The 19,453-nt window shown below is 57.4% G+C and overlaps 1 protein-coding gene across 2 annotated transcripts; it reads right to left on the bottom strand.

Annotated features, from left to right (window-relative positions):
* Nucleotides 1-1,129: 1,129 nt before the first annotated feature.
* On the bottom strand, nt 1,130-19,253 carry NCF4 (neutrophil cytosolic factor 4). 2 transcript variants are annotated; one of them, XM_081796258.1, is made up of 10 exons: nt 19,067-19,253; nt 14,035-14,119; nt 13,226-13,379; nt 11,492-11,562; nt 7,783-7,910; nt 6,585-6,642; nt 5,842-5,940; nt 3,546-3,676; nt 3,253-3,318; nt 1,130-1,358 (listed from the first exon to the last, which is right to left on the bottom strand). In XM_081796258.1, exons 1-10 carry the CDS (start codon nt 19,096-19,098, stop codon nt 1,163-1,165), a joined length of 1,020 nt encoding a protein of 339 aa, XP_081652384.1. In that variant the 5' UTR covers nt 19,099-19,253; the 3' UTR covers nt 1,130-1,162. The 2 variants fall into 2 exon arrangements, with proteins under 2 accessions (XP_081652384.1, XP_081652385.1); XM_081796259.1 differs by lacking the exon at nt 1,130-1,358 and adding an exon at nt 2,924-3,128.
* Nucleotides 19,254-19,453: the final 200 nt, after the last annotated feature.

Here is a 19,453-nt window from a genome sequence, read left to right as displayed (position 1 = left end):
TAGGAAAAGGGTACGAGAGATTTACCTTGAGGATTTAATCTTCTTCAATCATGGGAGCTGGTTAAACCTTAAATTTGTTTTATTTTTAATTTTTTTAACGTTTATTCATTTTTGAGAGACAGAGAGAGACAGAGCATGAGAGGAAGAGGGGTAGAGAGAGGGAGACACAGAATCAGAAGCAGGCTCCAGGCTCTGAGCTGTCAGCGCAGAGCCCGATGCGGGGCTCGAACTCACAAACCGCGATTGTGACCTGAGACGAAGTCGGACGCTCAACCGAGAGAGTCAGCTGGTGCCCCTGGTCAAACCTTCTATATGATGCTGCTGTATCTGTGTCCAGTCGAGTGATGAGGGCTGTCAAAGACAGAAGATGCATGTGCCGTGAGAGAAGCAAGGACAAACAGAAACCCAAAGAAACTGGTGCCCTGTGGCAGGGAGCTAAACACACACCCAGCCCGGGATCGAGAACCTGACACTGAGCATATTACCAAGAAGCCTGCTGTCGTTTTCAGTGTTGTTCTTTTGTGGCCATTGCAACATTGTCTCACTGCTTCCGGGATCTTCTCTTTGACTTCTGTGTTCTGAAGTTCCAAAGCGTGAAGCAGCACAGAAGGACCCGTGTGCATGAACTGCAGTGGCATCTCTGGACTAAAAAGAAGTTCCTGCTGCTTTGCGCTCCCCTTCTGAATCTCTTGCACCACGTGTCTTAGGGGCCGCACCGTCTGGATCCACACGGGGAAGGACATTCTGGGAAACACGGTTTCAGCTTGGCTCAGTCAATGCAAGACGAGTCCATGATACTTACCGCTGCTTTTGCTTATCATGTGTTCATGCAGCTCAGCCTGTCCCTCGAGGATCCACTGTCTTCTTCCTGAGGAATGTACTTGAAAGATACTTTGAGGGGCGCCTGGGTGGCTCGGTCGGTAACGCGTCCAACTCTTGATCTTGGTTCAGGTCATGGTCTCGCGGTTCCTGGGTTCGAGCCCCGTGTTGGGCTCCGTGCTGATAGTGCAGAGCCTGCTTGGGTCTCTCTCTCTCTCTCTCTCTCTCTCTGCCCCTCCCCTGCTTGCTCTCTCTCTCTCTCTTTCCCAAAAATAAATAAAGATACTTGTATTTATTTTTAAAGTTTATTTATTTATTTATTATTTGTTTAGTCCCCATCAGCTCAGGGGGCAGTGTTGTAGACTTTGTAGTCATCCTTCTGGGTGACATGTAGCTTCCAGGAAAAGAGATGCTTCTGGGAGGGGAGACCTCGGGCCTGTCTCACCATGAGCGCCACATCCTCATCTGAAAGCAGCCGAACGAGGTCCCCCTCGGCATCCCGGTAATTGAGGGCGATGTCCTCCCTCTGGAACTCCTGCCTGGGTGGGAATGGTCACGGTTAATAAGAGGTCCAGCGGCCTTAGGCCGAAGCGTAGGGACAGAGAGAGGAGGCTGACGGAGGTTTAAAGCCAGGATCTAAGAATCCGAAGGGGTCAGAGGTTGGCACAGGCCTTATCATCATGGGCTCCAACCTCCCACTGCACAGATGGGGACACTGAGACCTACAGGGGAGAAGAGGCTTTCACCACAAATTCGTGGCACGGCCTGAAGTGCCTTGTGTATAAATGTGAAGAGTTAAGAACCGACGTGAGGCCGAGGGGTGGGTTTGGCTGGGCACACAGTAGAGAGCATAAAGCCCCCAAGAGCTGTGTGCCGCCGTGGAGGAAGGTCTCTTGAGGGACTGGGACTGTCTGATGTGGGGTGGACCTGGCTGGCGAAAGTGAAAAGTGATGTAACCTTTACAAAAATATTTTTAATGTTTATTTAGTTTTGAGAGAGAGACAGACAGCAGAGTGTGAGCAGGGGAGGGGCAGAGAGAGAGAGGGAGACACAGAACAACCCGAAGCAGGCTCCAGGCTCCGAGCTGTCAGCACAGAGCCCGACGCGGGGCTCGAACTCACGTGATATAACCTTCCTATGGGGAATACGACAAAGGGATGGGAGACCTAACAGACTTGCCAACACCTTAATTCCGAAATTCCACCCCTAGACACTCATCCTGAGGGGACTATCGGGCAGATCACCAAACGCAAGAACCACAGCATGATTTGTGGGCGTAAGGAAGCGGGGGTAACATAAACAGCCGAGGAGGGGTGGCTGCATTCATTCTGGCGCACCCCCAGAATGACACCACGTGGCCAGCTAACGCCACATTTAGGGGGTGGCGATGTGCCCTGGAAACATCTGAATGCGTGCCTAATGATGAGCGGAGCGATGCTCGAGGTGATTCTGCTTCTTTATACCCTCCTGCCATTTCTGACGTTAATTACATGTATATGTATATATATATATGTATATGTATATGTATATGTATATGTATATGTATATATATGTATATGTATATATACATATGTATATGTATACGTATATATACATATGTATATATACATATGTATATGTATACATATGTATATGTATATGTATACATATGTATATGTATATATACATGTATATGTATATGTATATGTATATATATGTATATGTATATGTATATATGTATATGTATATATATGTATACGTATATATACATATGTATATGTATACGTATATATACATATGTATATGTATATATATGTATATGTATATATACATATGTATATGTATATATACATATGTATATGTATATATATGTATATGTATATATATATACATATGTATATGCATATATACATATGTATATGTATATATACATGTATATGTATATATATGTATATGTATATGTATATATGTATATGTATATATATGTATATGTATATATATACATATGTATATGTATATATACATATATATGTATATGTATATGTATATAAATACATATACATGTAATTAACAGGAATGACTCTCATGGTCGGGAATCGACCAATGTTATTTCCATTCTGTAAAAGAAGGGTCCGTGGACACACTGGACCTTGGGAGGTGGTGGTCCTCTCTGCTGGCGGAGGCCCCAAGCCCCCAGGTCTTTTGCCAGCTGGCTCTAGCCGCAAATCCGCACTCACAGGCCGTGTGACCTCGTCTAAGGCCCCGTACGTCTCTGCGGACCCCCGCTCGGCTCTGTCATGGGGAGCTGACATCTGCCCTGCGGGGCTGGGCTGGGGCCGAAACAAGAAGGCAAAGCAGATGAACCTTAACACACTGCGTTTGCCCCTCTGTTCTCTCCTCCGGGGTCTCTGACGCCCCCCCCCCCTGCCACCCCGTCCCCCTCCAGCCACTCACCTCATGAGCCGCAGCAAGTCCTTGAATAGCGGAGTGCTGCTGAGGTCTTCCTCCACCGCGATGTCCCTAAGGGGACAACAGGCAGCGGTGAGGGGGCATCAGGCCGGAAGAGGGACATGGGAACGAGGCTGGCGGGACCCCTCTGGGTCTTGGCATCCTGTTACCGAGTCATGGCTTATCTGGAGCCCCTGGAGGCTTTCAGTTGGGTGAGGGGAGGTCTCAGAGCCCAGAGTGCGATGCGGGGGGCTGGGGTGGCGGTGGGGAGGGGCAGGGAGGGTGGACAGGCCACGAACTTGGTGGTGCTGATGGTGTCCTCATAGTAGTAACAGCGGAGCCAGTTGGTGGGGTCGTCTTCCTCCGGGAAGTCCTTGAGGATCTTCACGAACGACTGTGGGAAGATGCCCGTGGCTCCCCGGACGGTGCCCTGAGGAGGGAAGAAGGGGCCGCCTTGACGGTGGGAAGGGAGACAGCAGCGCCCAACTTCGAGCCCCCTCCCCCCACCCGGCACCCTTGTCATTATGCAGACGAGGTCATAAGCAAAGGTAGGAGAATAAGTGACCCAGGTCACCGTGCTGTTGACCCCAAGAAGACTTCTATTTCTGTCCCAGAATAGAACAATAGTCAAGATCTCGCTTCATCTGGAAAGCTGCTTTCACCTAATTCGGTCATTGGTTCACAGACGTCACCAGCACCAGCCAGGTGGCACACTCTGGGCACTCAAGATGGATGAGGGGTTCAGGGCGCCTGGGTGGCTCCGTCGGTTGAGCGACCGACTTGGCTCAGGTCATGGTCTCACGGTTCGTGAGTTCGAGCCCCACGTCGGGCTCTGTGCTGATGGCTCAGAACCTGGAGCCTGCTTCGGATTCTGTGTCTCCCTCTCTCTCTGCCCCTCCCCCGTTCATGCTCTGTCTCTCTCTGTCTCAGAAATAAATAAACATTAAAAAAAACTTAAAAAAAAAGAATGGACGGTGGGTGCTTACCCTCCCTCTGGGAGCCACATTATAATGGGGGGTGACAGTCAACGTGCAGGGAGCTTGGTGAGCTCCACGCTGAGCCAATGGCCACGGGTGTTAAGGAGGAAAACAGAACAGAGGAGGGAGATCAAGGGGTGTGGCTCTCTTCGCTCATTCCTGCACCGAGCGCCTGCTCTAGATCAGACTTCCAGAACTCTCTCTCCGGCCCAGGTTTCTCTCCTGAGCTCCAGGCCAAGACCCAGCCACTGCCACATGTTCTTTTAATCTTGACAAGCCTTTGGAAGAGACATCATCCACATCCCGTTTCACAGACATGTAAACTGAGGCTCCAAGTAGTCCCCCTCGCTCCTCCCCTGACCCTCCCCTTGACCTGAGGCCAGAAGTCAGCCAGCATACTCACACACAGAACTTTTCAGAAAACAGGAAGGCAACAGACATTTTCTGGGTCTGGAGAGTGGCCAGCAATGCCCAACAGCTGTAAGAGCCGCTGAGTCCCGAGACACGGCTCCAGGACGGGGGCTAAGATCAAAGCTGCCAAGTCGGCCAGACCAACGGTCCTTGCCCCTGTCTAGCTCCTGGACACCAGTGACCCTCCCCTCCCCCTCGAGAACTCCCGGGGCCCGTTCCACAATGTCCTTCAGACGCCCCCCGGCCTCAGGAGCCTCGACCAAAGGGAACTTTGTTTAAGGGCAGCAGGATCCAACCGGAATGGCCAGAAGCAGGCCAGGACCTCCCATCTCCATCCACCAGTCACCCCTGGGGGGGCCCCACATGCCACCTGCGGGGACGAAGCAACAGTCAAGACGGACTCTGGCGTCAGAGTCTCATTTCACTTTCCCAGCAGCCCCGGCACCGGCCAGATGCCACACGCGGAGGCCCTCTGCGGGCCAAGCCCCGAACAGCTGCGCCTCGGCCGGCCCTCCCAGGACCGCTAGGAAGAAATTGCCAGCTCTCTCCATTTACGGAAAAGGAAACCACAGGGTTGAGCAAGGTTCCCAGGGACGCAAAGCTAGTTAAAAACAACTAGGAAAGGACACCAGGCAGGCCGACCCCGGAGCTTACGCTCTGTATCACTCTCTCTTCTTGCCGCACGACGGTTAGGACAATTCTCCCAGACGACCCACTAGCGCGTCCCAGTGGCGGCTGATTTTGCAACCTCCCCCACCCCGAGCCAAATGTCTGGAGGGATCTGACTGTCATCTGCAGGGGTGCTGCCCGCATCTGGTGAGCGGAGGCCAAGGATGCGGCGGAACGCCCTGCAGGGCACAGGATGGCCCCACGCCAATCTGGCCCCAAATGTCAACAGCGCCACCGGGGAGAAACCCTGCGATAGACCAAGACAGTCGTCGGTTCAGTAGGTCAACCGACTGGCCTGGAGCAACTGTCCTTTGGGGTCAGAACCGAAGGCAGGTGTGGTCTCCGGGATCTTTTGTTGAGCTCACACACCTGCCTCCCCGTGGCGGTGTTCCTCGGGCTGCCTCCACCCAGCTGCTCGGACTTCCTGGGTGACCCTCAGACGGCATCTCTTCCCTGGGGCCTTCCCTGACCCTGCCTCCTCTGACCCCCGCCAGGAGACCCGAAACAACATCATCCCCAGCCTCACCCCCAACCTCACCTCCAGCCAGTCTTTATTGATCCGACTCAGAAGGATGATCACATCTCCAGCTTTGAAATTCAGCTCCAGTTTGCTGTTCCCAGTGAAGTCAAACAGGGCCTGGGAGAAGAGTGGAGTAAGGCGGGACGGAGGGAGCACTCCGTGAATCCCTACTACCGTGCTCCACACGCCTCAGGGTCCCAGTGAATGGTTGAGGAGACTGGCTCAAGGAGGATAAGTGACTTGTCTGAGACCACTCATTTGTTCATGGAGGAACCAGGATCAGAAGCCAGGTCTCTCTGACTCCAGAACGTGCTCCTTCCAGACCTGGTGGGATGAGCGCAGACAGGCAAGCATCCAAACCCCCGGGGTTGAGCACCTTCCTCGGCCGCCCAGTGTGGGTCCCAGTCCACACTGTTTCCACACGTGTGTCATCAGGGAGCTGTGAGCTCCTTGAGGGCAGGGCCTTGTGTGAGTTATTTCTGAGGCTTTAGTCCCCACCCCAGACCAGGGTGGGGCTGGTCTGGAGGAGGTCAGGAAAGCTTGCTGAATGGATGATGGATGGCCGCCTTCCCCTCATGCTCCCCATACCAGCTCCTGTCAGCTGGGCTGGGCGCCCTTGGGGCTAAGGCCGAATCCCCTCCTGCTCCCAGCACCCAGCCCCGTCCTAGGCACACAAAGGGCACCCAGAGTGGGGGCACAGTGGCCGAAGGTGGAGCCCAGAGGTGAGATGGGAGGCCTGGCCCCGGGGCCGGGGGGGTTACCTCTGCTCTCGGAGCGGCCATGCGGTCAAAGAGGGCGCCTGGTGGGGACTCACTCTTGCTGTGGAGAGAGAAGGGAGGCCTGTCAGCCCTCCTGGTTCTCTCAGGGCCTGGCTCCCTGCTTCTGTGCCCAGAGGAGCCCCTCATCAGGGGTGGGAAAGGCGGGGGAGGGGGAGGATGTCAAAAATGCAGCTACAATTGCTCCTCTGACCATCACACTCACTCCCTGGTTCCCGCTGTCGCTGGGGGGAGGGATTGTATCTCCTTTTGTGGGCCAGGAAACAGAGGCTCAGCAAGGAGGTGGGGAGGAAGACACACATTTGCTTAGTGCTCTAACTTACCAACGCTTTCACATCTGTTCTTCGTACTACTCCCCACCCCCAACCTCTAATTTTTCAACCAAGGAAACGGGTTGGAGAGGTGCACTGCTCCAGGGCTCTGGGGGCAGGGCCACGCGGCTCAGGTGACATTGAAACCATGCCTGCCTCCGTGCGTGGGGAGATGGCCAGGCACCAAGAGGACACTCAGAGATACCGGCCTGAGGAGGGAGGGAGGAGCTGGGAGGGAGGCCAGGGCTCAGGAGCCCTGTCCCTGGAATTCTTAGCAGCAGCAGAAGCCTGGCTTTCGAAACCCAGCCTTATTTCAGTGGCTTGGATTCTCCATGATTATTTCCTGGTGAGGAGGGGGCTGGAAGGGAGTAGCGGGCTGTTTGGAATCAGAGAGGGAGCAGCAGCGCCCCCCTGGGGACCAGTGTGATACACCAGGAGCTGCAACGGAGTGCGTGTGGGGGGTGGGGCAGGGCATCCCAGGAAAGGCTCTGAGAAGGTCTGCAGAGAGACCAGCTCCTCCTTTCCCTCCCTCTCCCCCAGGAGAGGGCACCCAGAGCCCTGCGGCATCCCCCGTGGGCGCTGTGGCTCCAAACTCTCCCTGTCAGTGGTCCAGCCCCTGTCCTCTGGTCCGCCCTCTCAAACACATCAAAATGCACCCGCCTCCTATCCCTCCAGGCCCTGCGCTTGGTTTTCCAGGCTCATCTAACCACCTGAACATCCTGGGGTGTTCAGGGATAGAACTGATCTCTGGTTCTTCTCTTCCTCCAGGGAAAAGAAGTACCTTTGCAGCAGGGGCATCTGGGGCAGAGATCCTGGTTAAGAGGAGGTGGCCCAGGGCTCTGGCCCAGAGAGCACAGGGGCTGGTCACTTACACTTTCCGGGTGCGTGGCCGGAGCCTGCGCAGCGCCTGGGGTACCTGCTCCGCGTCATAGGATGACTGGTAGAAGAAGATCCGGACGTCCTCGTCCATCAGCACCCAGATGGGAAGGCTGAGGAGGCTCTGTGTTGGAGAGAGGAGACAGCACAGGTGGGTGGTCAGCAGAAAGGTCTGGACATCCCAGCCTATCTGCTCCATCCCCGTCCCCCACACTGGTCCCCGCCCCCCCTCTATTAACGCTGGCTCTGCCCAAGCACGGCAACAGGACACATTTCATTTCGTCCAAGACGTGTAACATCTCATAAGCTTTACTCCTGGGCTTGAGATCAGGAGGGGACCAGCTGGCTTGAGAACAGTTCATTTGGAAAGACCTTAAAGGCCTCCAGACACAACAATGGTGACGACAGGTACGATGACGTGGCGGTGACTGTCCAGGAACTGCGCTCAGTGCCACACCACATGGCTTCGCCCCATCTCATAAAAAGCCTGAAAGTTAGTGTCAGGGAGGTTAGGGCACCTGCCCAAGGCCACCTGGCCTGGCAAGCGACAGAGCTGGGGCCCCCAGAGCCATCTGCCACCGACGCCCATCCTCGAGATGAAAATGAGACGATAGTGGGAGGAAGGATGCCTCAAATGACCCAAACCAACCACAGTTGGTGGCATTACAGCCTAAAAAATGCTTTCTGATACTTCATCTCATATCAGAGTTGGGGAAACTGAGGTTTGGAGAAGCAAAGTGCCCGACCCAGTTGGCAGAGCTGGGAAGGCGAGGAGTCGGGACTCTCCATCTGATGCTGGGTACACTGGCCACAACGCAAAGGTCCTAAGGCTGTGAGGACGCAGAGGACCCAGAATCTGGCAGGGTCATCCCCCCCCCTCAAGCTGGACAACGCATAGGTCCCCAGGAGCTCTGTGGTCAGCTTTGGGTGCCATGGCTCCAGAGGCACCCAGCCCCCTCCCGAGAATCCCATTGAGGCAGCAAGATGGGGAGGGGCCAGCAGGAACCAGGAACCAGGTTCCAGAGGAACCAGGACTGCAGAGCGTAGACAGGACACAGCTGTCACATGGGGAGGGCTGGGAGGCAGCCCAGAGATGGGTTTAAGGGTACAGACACTGAGCCAGGCCACCCCTGGGATCAAGTCCCACTCACCAGCTGGGTGACCCTGGCCAAGCGTGCCTCCATATGCTCATGCATAAAAGGCGGATGCTAATAGCACCTGCCTTGTGGGGGGATGGTGTAAGGATTAAAGAAGTGAACAGGTGCACAACGCTTACAACACGACCGGGCATCTAGCAAGAGCCCCATCAAAGTTGGACATGACCATCGCTGCTGTTACTTCTATCACAACGTAGCACGGAGGGCGAAAGCACAGCCCTGGCGTCCCAGAGACGTGAGTTCAAATCTCAGCCCTCCTCTCTGGCTGCTCTATGGCACCCGATGCGTGGCTCCACCTCTCGGTGCCTCCACTCCCCCGTCTGTAAATAGGGATAATAGCATCCAACTCACAAGTGACTGAGGGAAGTAAATCAGCCTGTTCGTCTACCCTACAAATGTATATCAAGAGCCTCCTGGCAAAGCACCCCACAGCCTTCCAGGCAGGTGTCATTATCACATGATCCATATTCTCCACGTGGACAGTGGTGAGACAGCGATGCAAGTTACAAGGAATCGGATTTTTCTAGTAACTGTCCAAGGAGATGAGCAGGGAAGAGTGGTAGTGAGCTCCCCGGCCCTGAACTGTAGCAGAGATTCCTGCACTGATGGGCCCCTGGGCTCTAAGGACCCAAATCACACAGAGATAGGCAGAGAGGGGACCCTCCAGCCCAGGTGTGCGACCAAGAGGCCCAGCTCCACAGCTTCATCCCTCCCCCCCCAGAGCTCACCCCTCTCCTACCCTGCAGGAAGACAGGAGCCTCCAGCCACCCTGAGGGAGCAGGCGTCACAGCGCCCCCTTGAGGGGAGATGCCTCCGGTGCGGCAGCCGAGGGGCTTCCCACCCTCCCTCTTCTCTGCCCAGAGCCCAGGATTCCTGCAGCCACTGGAGAGGGCAGGGGTCACCTCCTCCTGCCTCCCACCTCCTCTGCGCTCCTCCTGCCGCTCACTCCGCTAGGAGTTATGATCTCTCACGTTCTGGAAGCTCCCAACATCACTCCTCCCCCAGGAGACCAGAGAGCTGGAGGCACCGCCGCATTTCACAGGTGAGGAAACCCAAGCCCAGAGAGGATGAGTTACTTGGCCTAAATCACCCAAACGGTCAATGTCAGAGCGAAGACTGAAGACGCCTAGTTCCGTGCTCTTCAGCCATGAGAGCAGAAGAGGAGGGGGAGGCCTCACTGACTGTGAGGGGTCCTCTGTGCTAGGAGGAGGGCTCCCCTCTGGAGTTTCCTAAGGTTGCCATCAAGCCGTGGCTTGGATGCCTTTAGTGACAGGGTGCTCACTACCTCATGAGGAAACCCGCCGCTTTCTTGCACAGCCCTGATTGGTAGAAGGGCTTTCCTAACCAGCCTGGTCTCAGCCTTCAAGATGTTTCTTTCTCTTTGCTTCCATCTCCTAGGGATGCAGACAATTTAAAGGTTGGGGAGTATCCAAGGGCACCTCGGCAAGGCTCATGAATGCAGCTAACACAAGCCCGTGCCTTGGCAAGGGAGGGCCTTTCTCCAGTTCATACAAAGGGGTCATGTGGGAGAGCTGGGGCCCCGTCCCTCACGCCTCCGTTACACAGGCCACGGTTCTGTGCTTTTGTGACCCACCTCTCCGTGTCCCCCACTGGGCAGCAGGTACCTCGGGGGCACACACTCGATCCTATTCAGCTCGCTATCAGGACACTTGGCACAGACATCAGATTGGTCGATTCACAGTGCGGTTCCTGTACCTTCTCCACTGCCTCTGCCCCACCCCCTGGAGCTCTGAGAACACAACCTATATCTCCCCCCAGGCCAGGCCTTTAAGGATTGAAGATGGGGGCCATTGGAGCAGGAGAAGCAACCCCACAGCTGTGCTCAGGGATGGTACATGGGCTACTTCCCTCTCTGTGCCCTTCCGGATGCTCTCCCAGGTGCCCTCCCTGATACCCTCCCAGGTGCCTTCCCAGATGCCCTCCCAGGTGCCCTTCCAGATGCCCTCCCAGGTCCTCCCAGGTGCCCTCCCAGATGCTCTCTCAGGTGCCCTCCCTGATTCCCTCCCTGATGCCCTCCCAGGTGCCCTTCCAGATGCCCTCCCAGGTGCCCTCCCAGATGCTCTCTCAGGTGCCCTCCCTGATTCCCTCCCTGATGCCCTCCCAGGTGCCTTTCCAGATGCCCTCCCAGGTGTCCTCCCTGATACCCTCCGAGGTGCCTTCCCAGATGCCCTCCCAGGTGCCCTTCCAGATGCCCTCCCAGGTCCTCCCAGGTGCCCTCCCAGATGCTCTCTCAGGTGCCCTCCCAGGTGCCCTCCCTGATGCCCTCCCAGGTGCCCTCCCTGATGCCCTCCCAGGTGCCCTCCCTGATGCCCTCCCAGGTGTCCTCCCTGATACCCTCCGAGGTGCCTTCCCAGATGCCCTCCCAGGTGCCCTCCCTGATGCCCTCCCAGGTGCCCTCCCTGATACCCTCCCATGTGCCCTCCCTGATACCCTCCTAGGTGCCCTCCCAGGTGCCCTTCCAGATGCCCTCCCAGGTGCCCTCCCTGATGCCCTCCCAGGTGCCCAGGCGGCACGGCCCCACGGTTACCTTCATGTAGGCGTTGAGGGCAGGAATCCGCATCTCAGCGATCTCCTGTTTCACACCCATGTACACTTTAGCTGAGGAAGTGCAAAGAGCTGTCCTGGGAGCCTGGCCCGAGCACATGGTCTCTGGGCCCCGAGCTGCACCGCCCCCCCCCCCCGGGACCAGGAACCCTCCCCACTGTCTCAGCGGCGCTCAAGAGGCCCCTCCAGTCCACACCGCCTTTCAGCTTGCTTTCAGCTGGGTTGCACTGTTTCCAGCTGATATTTTACTTGTTTCTTTACTGCCTGTTCCTACACACACACACACACACACACACACACACAATTCCTGGCTCCAAGAGAAGGGAAACTTTGCTTAGTTCTCAACTGGATCCCACGACCTAACACAGGGGTCCTCAACCCAGGCTACACATCGAAGTCACCCGAGGAGCATTTAAGAATCTCACTGTCATAGGACTCACCCGGGATTATTAAATCAGGGGCTCTGGGGGTGGGACTTGGGCATCAAAATTCTTGAACTTTTAGGGGGCTCCTAAGATGCCAACGAGGCCCAAATCAATCAATATTTGTTGGGTAGATGAAGGGGTCTTTCCTCAAAAGCAAGGCAGCGTGTTTAGGGGGATCGGGAAACAGATGATGGCTGACCCAAGACACATGTCCTCTCCAGGCGCCTTAGGCGGGCCCCCCCCCCCCCCCGGTAGAACCGTCTACCGGAAGAACTCCCACCGGAAGGTGAATGTCTGGCTCCTGCCACCAGTGAGATGGGCAGGAGCTGGTGTCCAGCTAGTAGTAGGGGGACAGTGACTGAGGTCTGGGGTTGGGAGGTGGCTGGGACTCAGCAGCAAGAAGGGAGCAGTTAAGGTCAGAGTTCAGATTACCTGGTTCGGGGGAGGGTGTCTGGAGGGGAGATGGCACCGCACAGAAGGCCCACCTTTCAAGGGGCAGCAGGGGGGACAGATTCTGTAAGGAGCTGGAGGAGCAGGGGTGAGGCTGGAAGTGAACTGGGAGAAGGCGAGAGTACCAGGAGGCCACGGATATGCTGTCAGGGGAAAGCCACACACAGAGAGGGGGACAAAGCGTGCTGGAGCCTGGGGGGGCGGGGGGGGGGGGGGGCGGGAGCAGGAGGGTCCCTGTCCCTGGCAGCCCCAGAGAAGTGATGGGCCAGGCGTGAGCAGAACTGGCTCTGAAGGAGGAAGAGAGAAGCCGGGGGCCCCCTAGGGGACAGCACCCGGCACCCTACACCCCTGCAGGGCTCAAGAGGGCAGGTGCTCCGTGGCCGGAGATTTGCGCCTGTCCGGGGTGCGGGGTACGGAGCCGGAGCCGGGAAGAAAGGCCAGGAGGCAAGGGGGGAGGGGACTGTCCAGAAACAGCGATGAGGCGCCCACGGCCTCCGGCCTCCGGGAGGAGAGGGGAGGAGGAGGGAGCGGAAGCTCCGGGAAACCGGCCCCAGAAGGGGCCTGTGGTCAGAGGGCAGCTCTCGGACCGGGCGAGAGGGGGCGCTCGCGAGTCCGTGGGATGGACAAGGCGGGGATGGCTGAAACAGGGTGGCCGCGAAGTCATCGGAGCACAGGAGGGCGAGGGCCGTGAGGCCGGAGGGGGCAGCCCGCGACTGCCGACTGCCGGGAGGGGCCTCGGACTGAAGGGTTTGCGTGGGGGCTAAATGGAGCTGGAGGGATCGGCGGCGGGTGGCGGCTGTGTCAGCGGGGCCGGGCTCCCAGCTCCGCAGCCAGGGGCCTACCCGGAAGTGTGGGCAGGCTGCAGGTGAACGGGCTGGTCTTGTTCTCGGGCCCAAAGCGCTCCTCCAGCTTGCTCTGCAAGGCGTAGAACTGGCGGTAGCGGCGGTAGATGAGATACTTGGATCCTCCTTTAGTCTTCACCTCGATGACAAAAACCTGGAGAGGACACAGGCCAGGGTGGAGGGCGGCCAGGGCCAGACTGGGGGGGAGGGGGGCCGGGGTTCGAAGGTGCTAGGATCAGAGCAGCGTTGCTCAACCTCGGTATCACACTGGGGGCCACCCTTCTCTGTGGTGGGGGGCTGTGCTGTGCACCCCAGGGTGCTGAGAGGCCTCTCTGGGCTCCGTCCCGCCGGTGACACCCCCCCCCCCCACAAGTGGTAATCATCAAAAATGTCTCCAGGTATTTACTACCAGGGGCCCCCGGGTGGCTCGGTCGGTTAAGCGATCGACTCTGGGTTTCGGCTCAGGTCACGATCTCAAGGTTTGTGGGATCGAGCCCCGTCCCCGGCTTTGCGCGGACAGCGAGGAGCCTGCTTGGGATTCTCTCTGTCCCTCTCTTTCTCTCTGCTCCTCCCCTGCTCGCGTGTGCGCACGTGATTTCTCTCCCCTTCTCTCTCTCTCTCTGTGTATGTTTCTCTCTCAAAGTAAAAAAACTTGAAAAAAAAAAAAAAAAACTAGTCTTACAAAAAGACATTTACTACCAAATGTCCCCTGGAGGCAAATCACCCTGTTGCAAAGCCCAGGGCTAGAAGTTAAGGGACGAGAGTTGGAGGTTTAGAGGTCAGAGGCCGAAGGTCAGGGTCTCTCTTACAAAGTAGCTGGTGAAGCCCCTCTTCTCCTCGATGTCGGCGATGTTGGCCGAGACGGCTACGTCATCGGGAAGCTGTTCAAAGTCGCTGAGGGAGGCGGGAGGGAAAGAAAGCCTGGTTACCACCTGCAGTCCGCCGGCCCGTCGCCTGTGTCAACACCCCTTCCGGGACCCGACCTTGAGAGTGAACCCGTTTGGAGAGGGGACCATATGCCAGCAGCCGTATCATAGTCTAGCAAATTGCTCTGTGGCTGCGCTATTCATCCAGGAGCCGCACATCGAGTCACGTCCTCCGGGTCTAGGCCCTGGGTCACGGGAGTAAACAAAGTCAGCACGTGTCCCACAGGGAGAATGGTTCATCCTGCCCAGCCTGGGGAGGAGGTGACGTTTGAGCCAGGTCCAGAAGGTCGTTGAAGAGAAGGTCGAAGGGGAATCCACCAGGGGAGGGCCTTCCAGGCAGTGGGAACAGCATATGCGAAGGTTTCAAGGCCCGAGGAGTGGGCCCAGGGCTTCTGTGGGTGGAGTCAGCTGTGTGGAGAGGAAAAGGACAGAGGCCGGAGGGACAGAGCACCACTGTGAGGCCCTGCAGTGCCTCGGTGCAATGGAGAGACGATGGCGACAGAGCCAGACAGCGGGGACAGGCGGAAAGAACAGTCGCAGAGACACGACCCTCGGCAGACGCTGTCTCATTGCTGTGTCCCTTGCTTCCTCCTGCTAATCAAGCCCCAATTCTTTAGGGTGGCGGTGGGCCTGGCCTCAAGGTGACGGACCATGATTGGTCTGAGCCGCACCTCATAACCTCCTTCCTATTTTCCCAGCCTCCCTTGCAGCTGAGACCAGCCACGGGACCATTTCTGGCCAATGAGACCTAAGAGAAAATCTGGGGCAGGGGCCTCTCAGACAGCGTTCACTTTCCTGATCCAGAGGAAAGGACGGGCCGGCAGGGATTCCTCTCCTTTCCCCTTTGGCCTGCCCTAAACACAGATGTGCCATCTGGACCCACAGCAGCCATATTGCATCCATGAGGCAGAGACCCGAGGAGACCAAAGGACTTCTGGGATGCTGGTGCTGGGTCACCGAGCAGCTGTGGCCTACCTCTGGTCGTCTTGTCATGTGAAAAAAAAATAAGCCCCTGTGTGTTTAAGCTACCCTCAGTTTCTCTGTGCCCAGCAGCCTCATACATTTCTAACAGACACACTACCATCTCGTGAGTCATTCCTGGCATACGGCCAGCAGGGTTTGGGGACTACTTGGATGCAGAGGTGAACGAAAGGGCAGGGTCAAGAGTGACGCCCACGTGTCACCCATATTCTGACGAGGATGAGTGGGAGGGGAGCAGGGTTGCTGGACTCAGTTCCGGGCATGCTAACGCGGGACTCTCTTGGGCTCCCAGGTCAAGGTCTGGCAAGAGCCGCTGTGGTTCCGGAGCTCAGAGGGCTTGAGCGTGGGTCTCTCTCTGCTGCAGCAGGAGAGGTTAAGAACCGCGTGCCCGTGACTCGCGGTAAAGATCCCCCTGGAAGAGCAAACCGTGAGCAGAGGGGGCCGAGAGGGACGTTGGAGGAAGAGAAAACAGCCAGCCAAGGGGACAGAGAAAGCAGCCAGGGGTCACAGAGTTCAGAGCAGCTGGGAGACAGGGTGGGAGTGGGGGCGGGGCGACCACTTCCGACGCCCTCAGAGGAGGTCAGTTTCTGAGTCTGCACACCCAGTCGCAGCTGCTGCTGGTCCCCATGGGGCCTGGGCTGCGTGGGACCTCCGGCTACCTCGGGACGCTGGTGGCTGCCATCGGGGATGGGGGGGGTGACTCAGGGTGACAATGGGCAGGCAGAGGAAATCCCCACCACTCTCTGAGCAGCTCAGTGACCACTGGCAGCCCCTCCCCCCCACTCACTTTCCACACATGCCCCCCCCCCCCCGCCCCCGTGGCCAACACCCTTGGGAGAAGCTGCTTCCTCCACTTTCTCCCTTGAGGCTGTGTGCTTCACGGGTAATTCATCTGCAATGCAATGGCAGGGGGACAGGAAGGAACCAGAGCGTAGAAATGGCTCTGGGCAGCGAATCGGGAAGGTTGGGTAACAGTTACTACACTTAACTGTTTCCTGAGCGTGTGCTACGCGCCAGATGCTCTCCTGACACCTTTTAACAGACAGGGAAACTGAGGCACACACAGAGGCTACGGAACCTGCCCAAGGAAATCGAGAGGCTGGGATTTGAGCCTAAGCGGTGTGGCTCTAGAATTCTGTTCCCAAATGCCGCCACCCTGCCCCTCATTTGCTGCCCCCGCAGCTCGCTGCAGGCACTTCGATAAATCCCAGCCCTCCTCCCAGCCTCAGTTTCCCCGTCTGAGGTAATAATCACAACAACAGCAACAGCAACGATAATAACAGCACACCCTTGTCGGCACCTAGGGGAGCTCAGACACTGTCCTAAGCACGTTAGGACGTGGCTTCTGGCTTCTGGGTCTCATGGACCCAGAGTTGGACGCGGAACGAATGATGATGTCATTTCAATGGTCAGAGAGGCCGGGAAGGAAAAGCACACGGTGTTTTGAGCTGTAACAGAGCTGGCCATTATTATAGTCCCTCCGAGAATCGGCAGGGAAGCAGGCAAGAGAGCTTGGCAAGCAGGTTCTTCGAAGATGGGACTTACGTCCACCAGAGAGAAGAGCAGGGCGCTCTACCCGTCGGAGGGCTCGGCTCGCGCAGACCGAGGGTAGTCAGGGAGGGCTTCCCAGAAGAAGTGGGGCTGGGCCAGTGGGAGATGAAGACCACAGGCAAGCTACAGGACCACAGGCAAGGGAAACTGAGTGCAAAGGCTCCAGGCAGGCAGGAGGGGGCAAGTTCAAGGAACTTTGGGGCGGGGGGCAGTTTGAGCACCGTTGGAACGCACAGCGAGAGGCAGAAAGGAAGGAGAGACGGAGCGAGGGAGACAGGCAGGGCCCATCACGAAGGCCCTGTGCCTTGCGCTGGGGGCGGGGCGGTGGGGGCGAGGAAGGGGTTACACTGGGACAGCATGGGCATCAGAGCGGGAAGGCGCGGGGGGGGAAGGTGACCCCCGAGTCCCTGCTCGGCCATTGCCAGCGGGGACCTTGGGAAGACTCCCCTCTGTGCCTGGGCTCCTTCCTCCCTCTGTTAAACAGGGACCCCTGGAAGGTCAGGAGGTCTCATCTGTGACGAGCCCAGCCTGAGAGTCCCCACGAAAGCAGGGACCCTACTCGCTGCTGCACAGGGCCGCTCCCGTGTCTGTGTTTTAGCAAGTGCCCTGGGGGTCAGCATGGGAGTGACCCTACTGTGTGCGGGGGGCTGAGCCAGGAAGCTGTGCACCAGGGCAGAGTGGGGGGGCGGGGAGCAGCGATCCTGACTGGGAGTCACCTTAGAAAACCTGCTCCCCTGGAGACCTCAGCCGGGACCCCTCAGAGCTGAAGTCAACCCAGGGCCTTCTGGGGCCGGGGGATGCTCTGGGTTCATACGCACTCGTGTCGTTCGCGAAAAGTCCACTTTGGATCCCGGATGGGAGGGGGCTGAGGCCTGGACAGACCTTCAGGGGGCAGCTAGCTCGGGTTTTGTGGCTCCCGCACTCAGGAAGTGGTTAAAACATGTTTGTTGGGACCCATCTCACTACCCCAAGGCAGTCCTCTCCAACTTTGGATGTCTCAGGTCTTAGAAAGCCCGGCTGTACCCTTGCTTTCCCTTCGTGTCCTCTGCTCTGGCCTCAGGCACAGCACGTCCAGGGCATCCGAGGGGCAGGGAGGCCCAGGACCTGGCTCCATGGCCCCGAGAAGGGAGGGAGGCGGGCGCCCCTTCGTCCTCTGGGGAGGGTAAGGGTGGCTGGACAGAAACAGAGGATGGGAGGAAGGGAGCACAGTCTGGGGGGACCAGCTCTTTGGGGGGCGTCCTGTCTTCTGACACACGTACCCCAAGAAACAGGAAGTGCCACGAGCTTCACGCTGCAGCCACTTCCTGTGTGTTCAGCTTCCTCTCCAGTGAGAGCCGTGGAGGAAGAATCTGGAATCCGGTGGGAAAACCCAGCCCTTGCACCACCCTCCAAGCCCTTGCTTCTGCGACCCCTCCTTCAGCGCACACACAGACAAGCTTTCTTCTGACCTTCAGCCTTTGGAAATTCCACCTGTAACCCCAGACGCCGCCGTGGACCCTTTGCTGCCCGCTTTGACCCCAAATAAGCCCGCCCCATCACCGCCACCCAGCGTGCTTTTTTTCTGATGTCACCTGCTGCTCCCATCGAGGGCAGGAGCCACGCCCTGTGTCCTCGGGTCCCCCACAGCTCAGAGCACAGGCTTGCTGAGAGATGAAGCTAAGCCCTGATGAGGCCGGGCTCCATGTGACCCTGAGTAAGTACTTTATCCTCCTTAGTCCTCACCTTTTCTCATCTGTGCAATGACAGCACCCGGACCCGAAGGATCCCGGGACATTCTCCAGCTCAAAGGTGGTACATGCTGGGGATAGGGCAGTGACCAGGGGACAAATACTGTCATGGAGCCTGCTTCTAATGGGGATGCCAGGGAGACAGAAGCAAATGAGTGAGTGTAGAATGTCCTGCAAGCAGTTTAAGGACTGTGCGGAAAAAGGAAACCAGGCCGGCGGTCCGAGAGCAACGAGGGGGCTGTCAGAGAAGGCTTCTGGCATTTGAGCCAGGCCCTGGGTAAAGAGGAAGAAGCCAGATTCTGTGATTCTGTTTGAACAGAAGATGAAAAGCCATGCAAAGCAGTGAGCCCGGCCTGGGCCCCAGGACACCTGATCCTGTCCAGATGCGACACTCCTGTGTGACCCTGGGAAAGTCACTTCCCCTCTCTGGGCTTCGGCGTCTTCATCTGCGCCTGAGGGAAGTGAGCAAAAACTGGAAGGTTCCTTGAAAAACACTTCTAAGAATCTGCGTGGCCGAGCACTTGGGTTCTGACTCAGTTTCAGCCTCCTAACTTTTGACCTTGGTAATAAAGGGCTGCAGGAGGGTCCGCCTCTGTCCCCCAAGGCCTGCGAGGAACAGCGAGGAGGCCCGGGGAGGGCTCTGCCCCTGCACTCACCTCTCAGCCCGCAGTTGCTGGGCCACGGCCATGGCCGCCAGTGTTCCCGGGGCGTGAGTGGCAAGGGTCTCTCACCCAGGCAGGCACAGGCCGCGTTCACCTCTCTCGCCTCTAGCCACCCTGCGTCTCTGCTGTGGTCCCAGGCCGTCCCAGGAGACGGCCCTGGGGAGGCCTCGCCCCTGCTTCTGTCACTCAGAAGAGGCTCCGCCTCTGGGCTCTCTAGGTCTGGCCTGGGGCCCACACTTCCTCTTCCCCGCCCCATAGCTTCACTGCAGTTGGGGAAGTGCCCACCCTTGGATGCTGCGTTCGCAGGAATCCACTGACTCTGGGGCTTTGAGAACTTCCTTGATAGGATTTCTTGGTGCCAGGCCTCCATGGGGCACCGGA

Source organism: Panthera onca, chromosome B4, assembly GCF_046562875.1.
Source record: "Panthera onca isolate mPanOnc1 chromosome B4, mPanOnc1 haplotype 2, whole genome shotgun sequence".
Classification (NCBI taxonomy): domain Eukaryota; kingdom Metazoa; phylum Chordata; class Mammalia; order Carnivora; family Felidae; genus Panthera; species Panthera onca.
The sequence above is the reverse complement of the archived record's forward strand: the minus strand, read 5'-3'. Positions and strand labels throughout refer to the sequence as shown.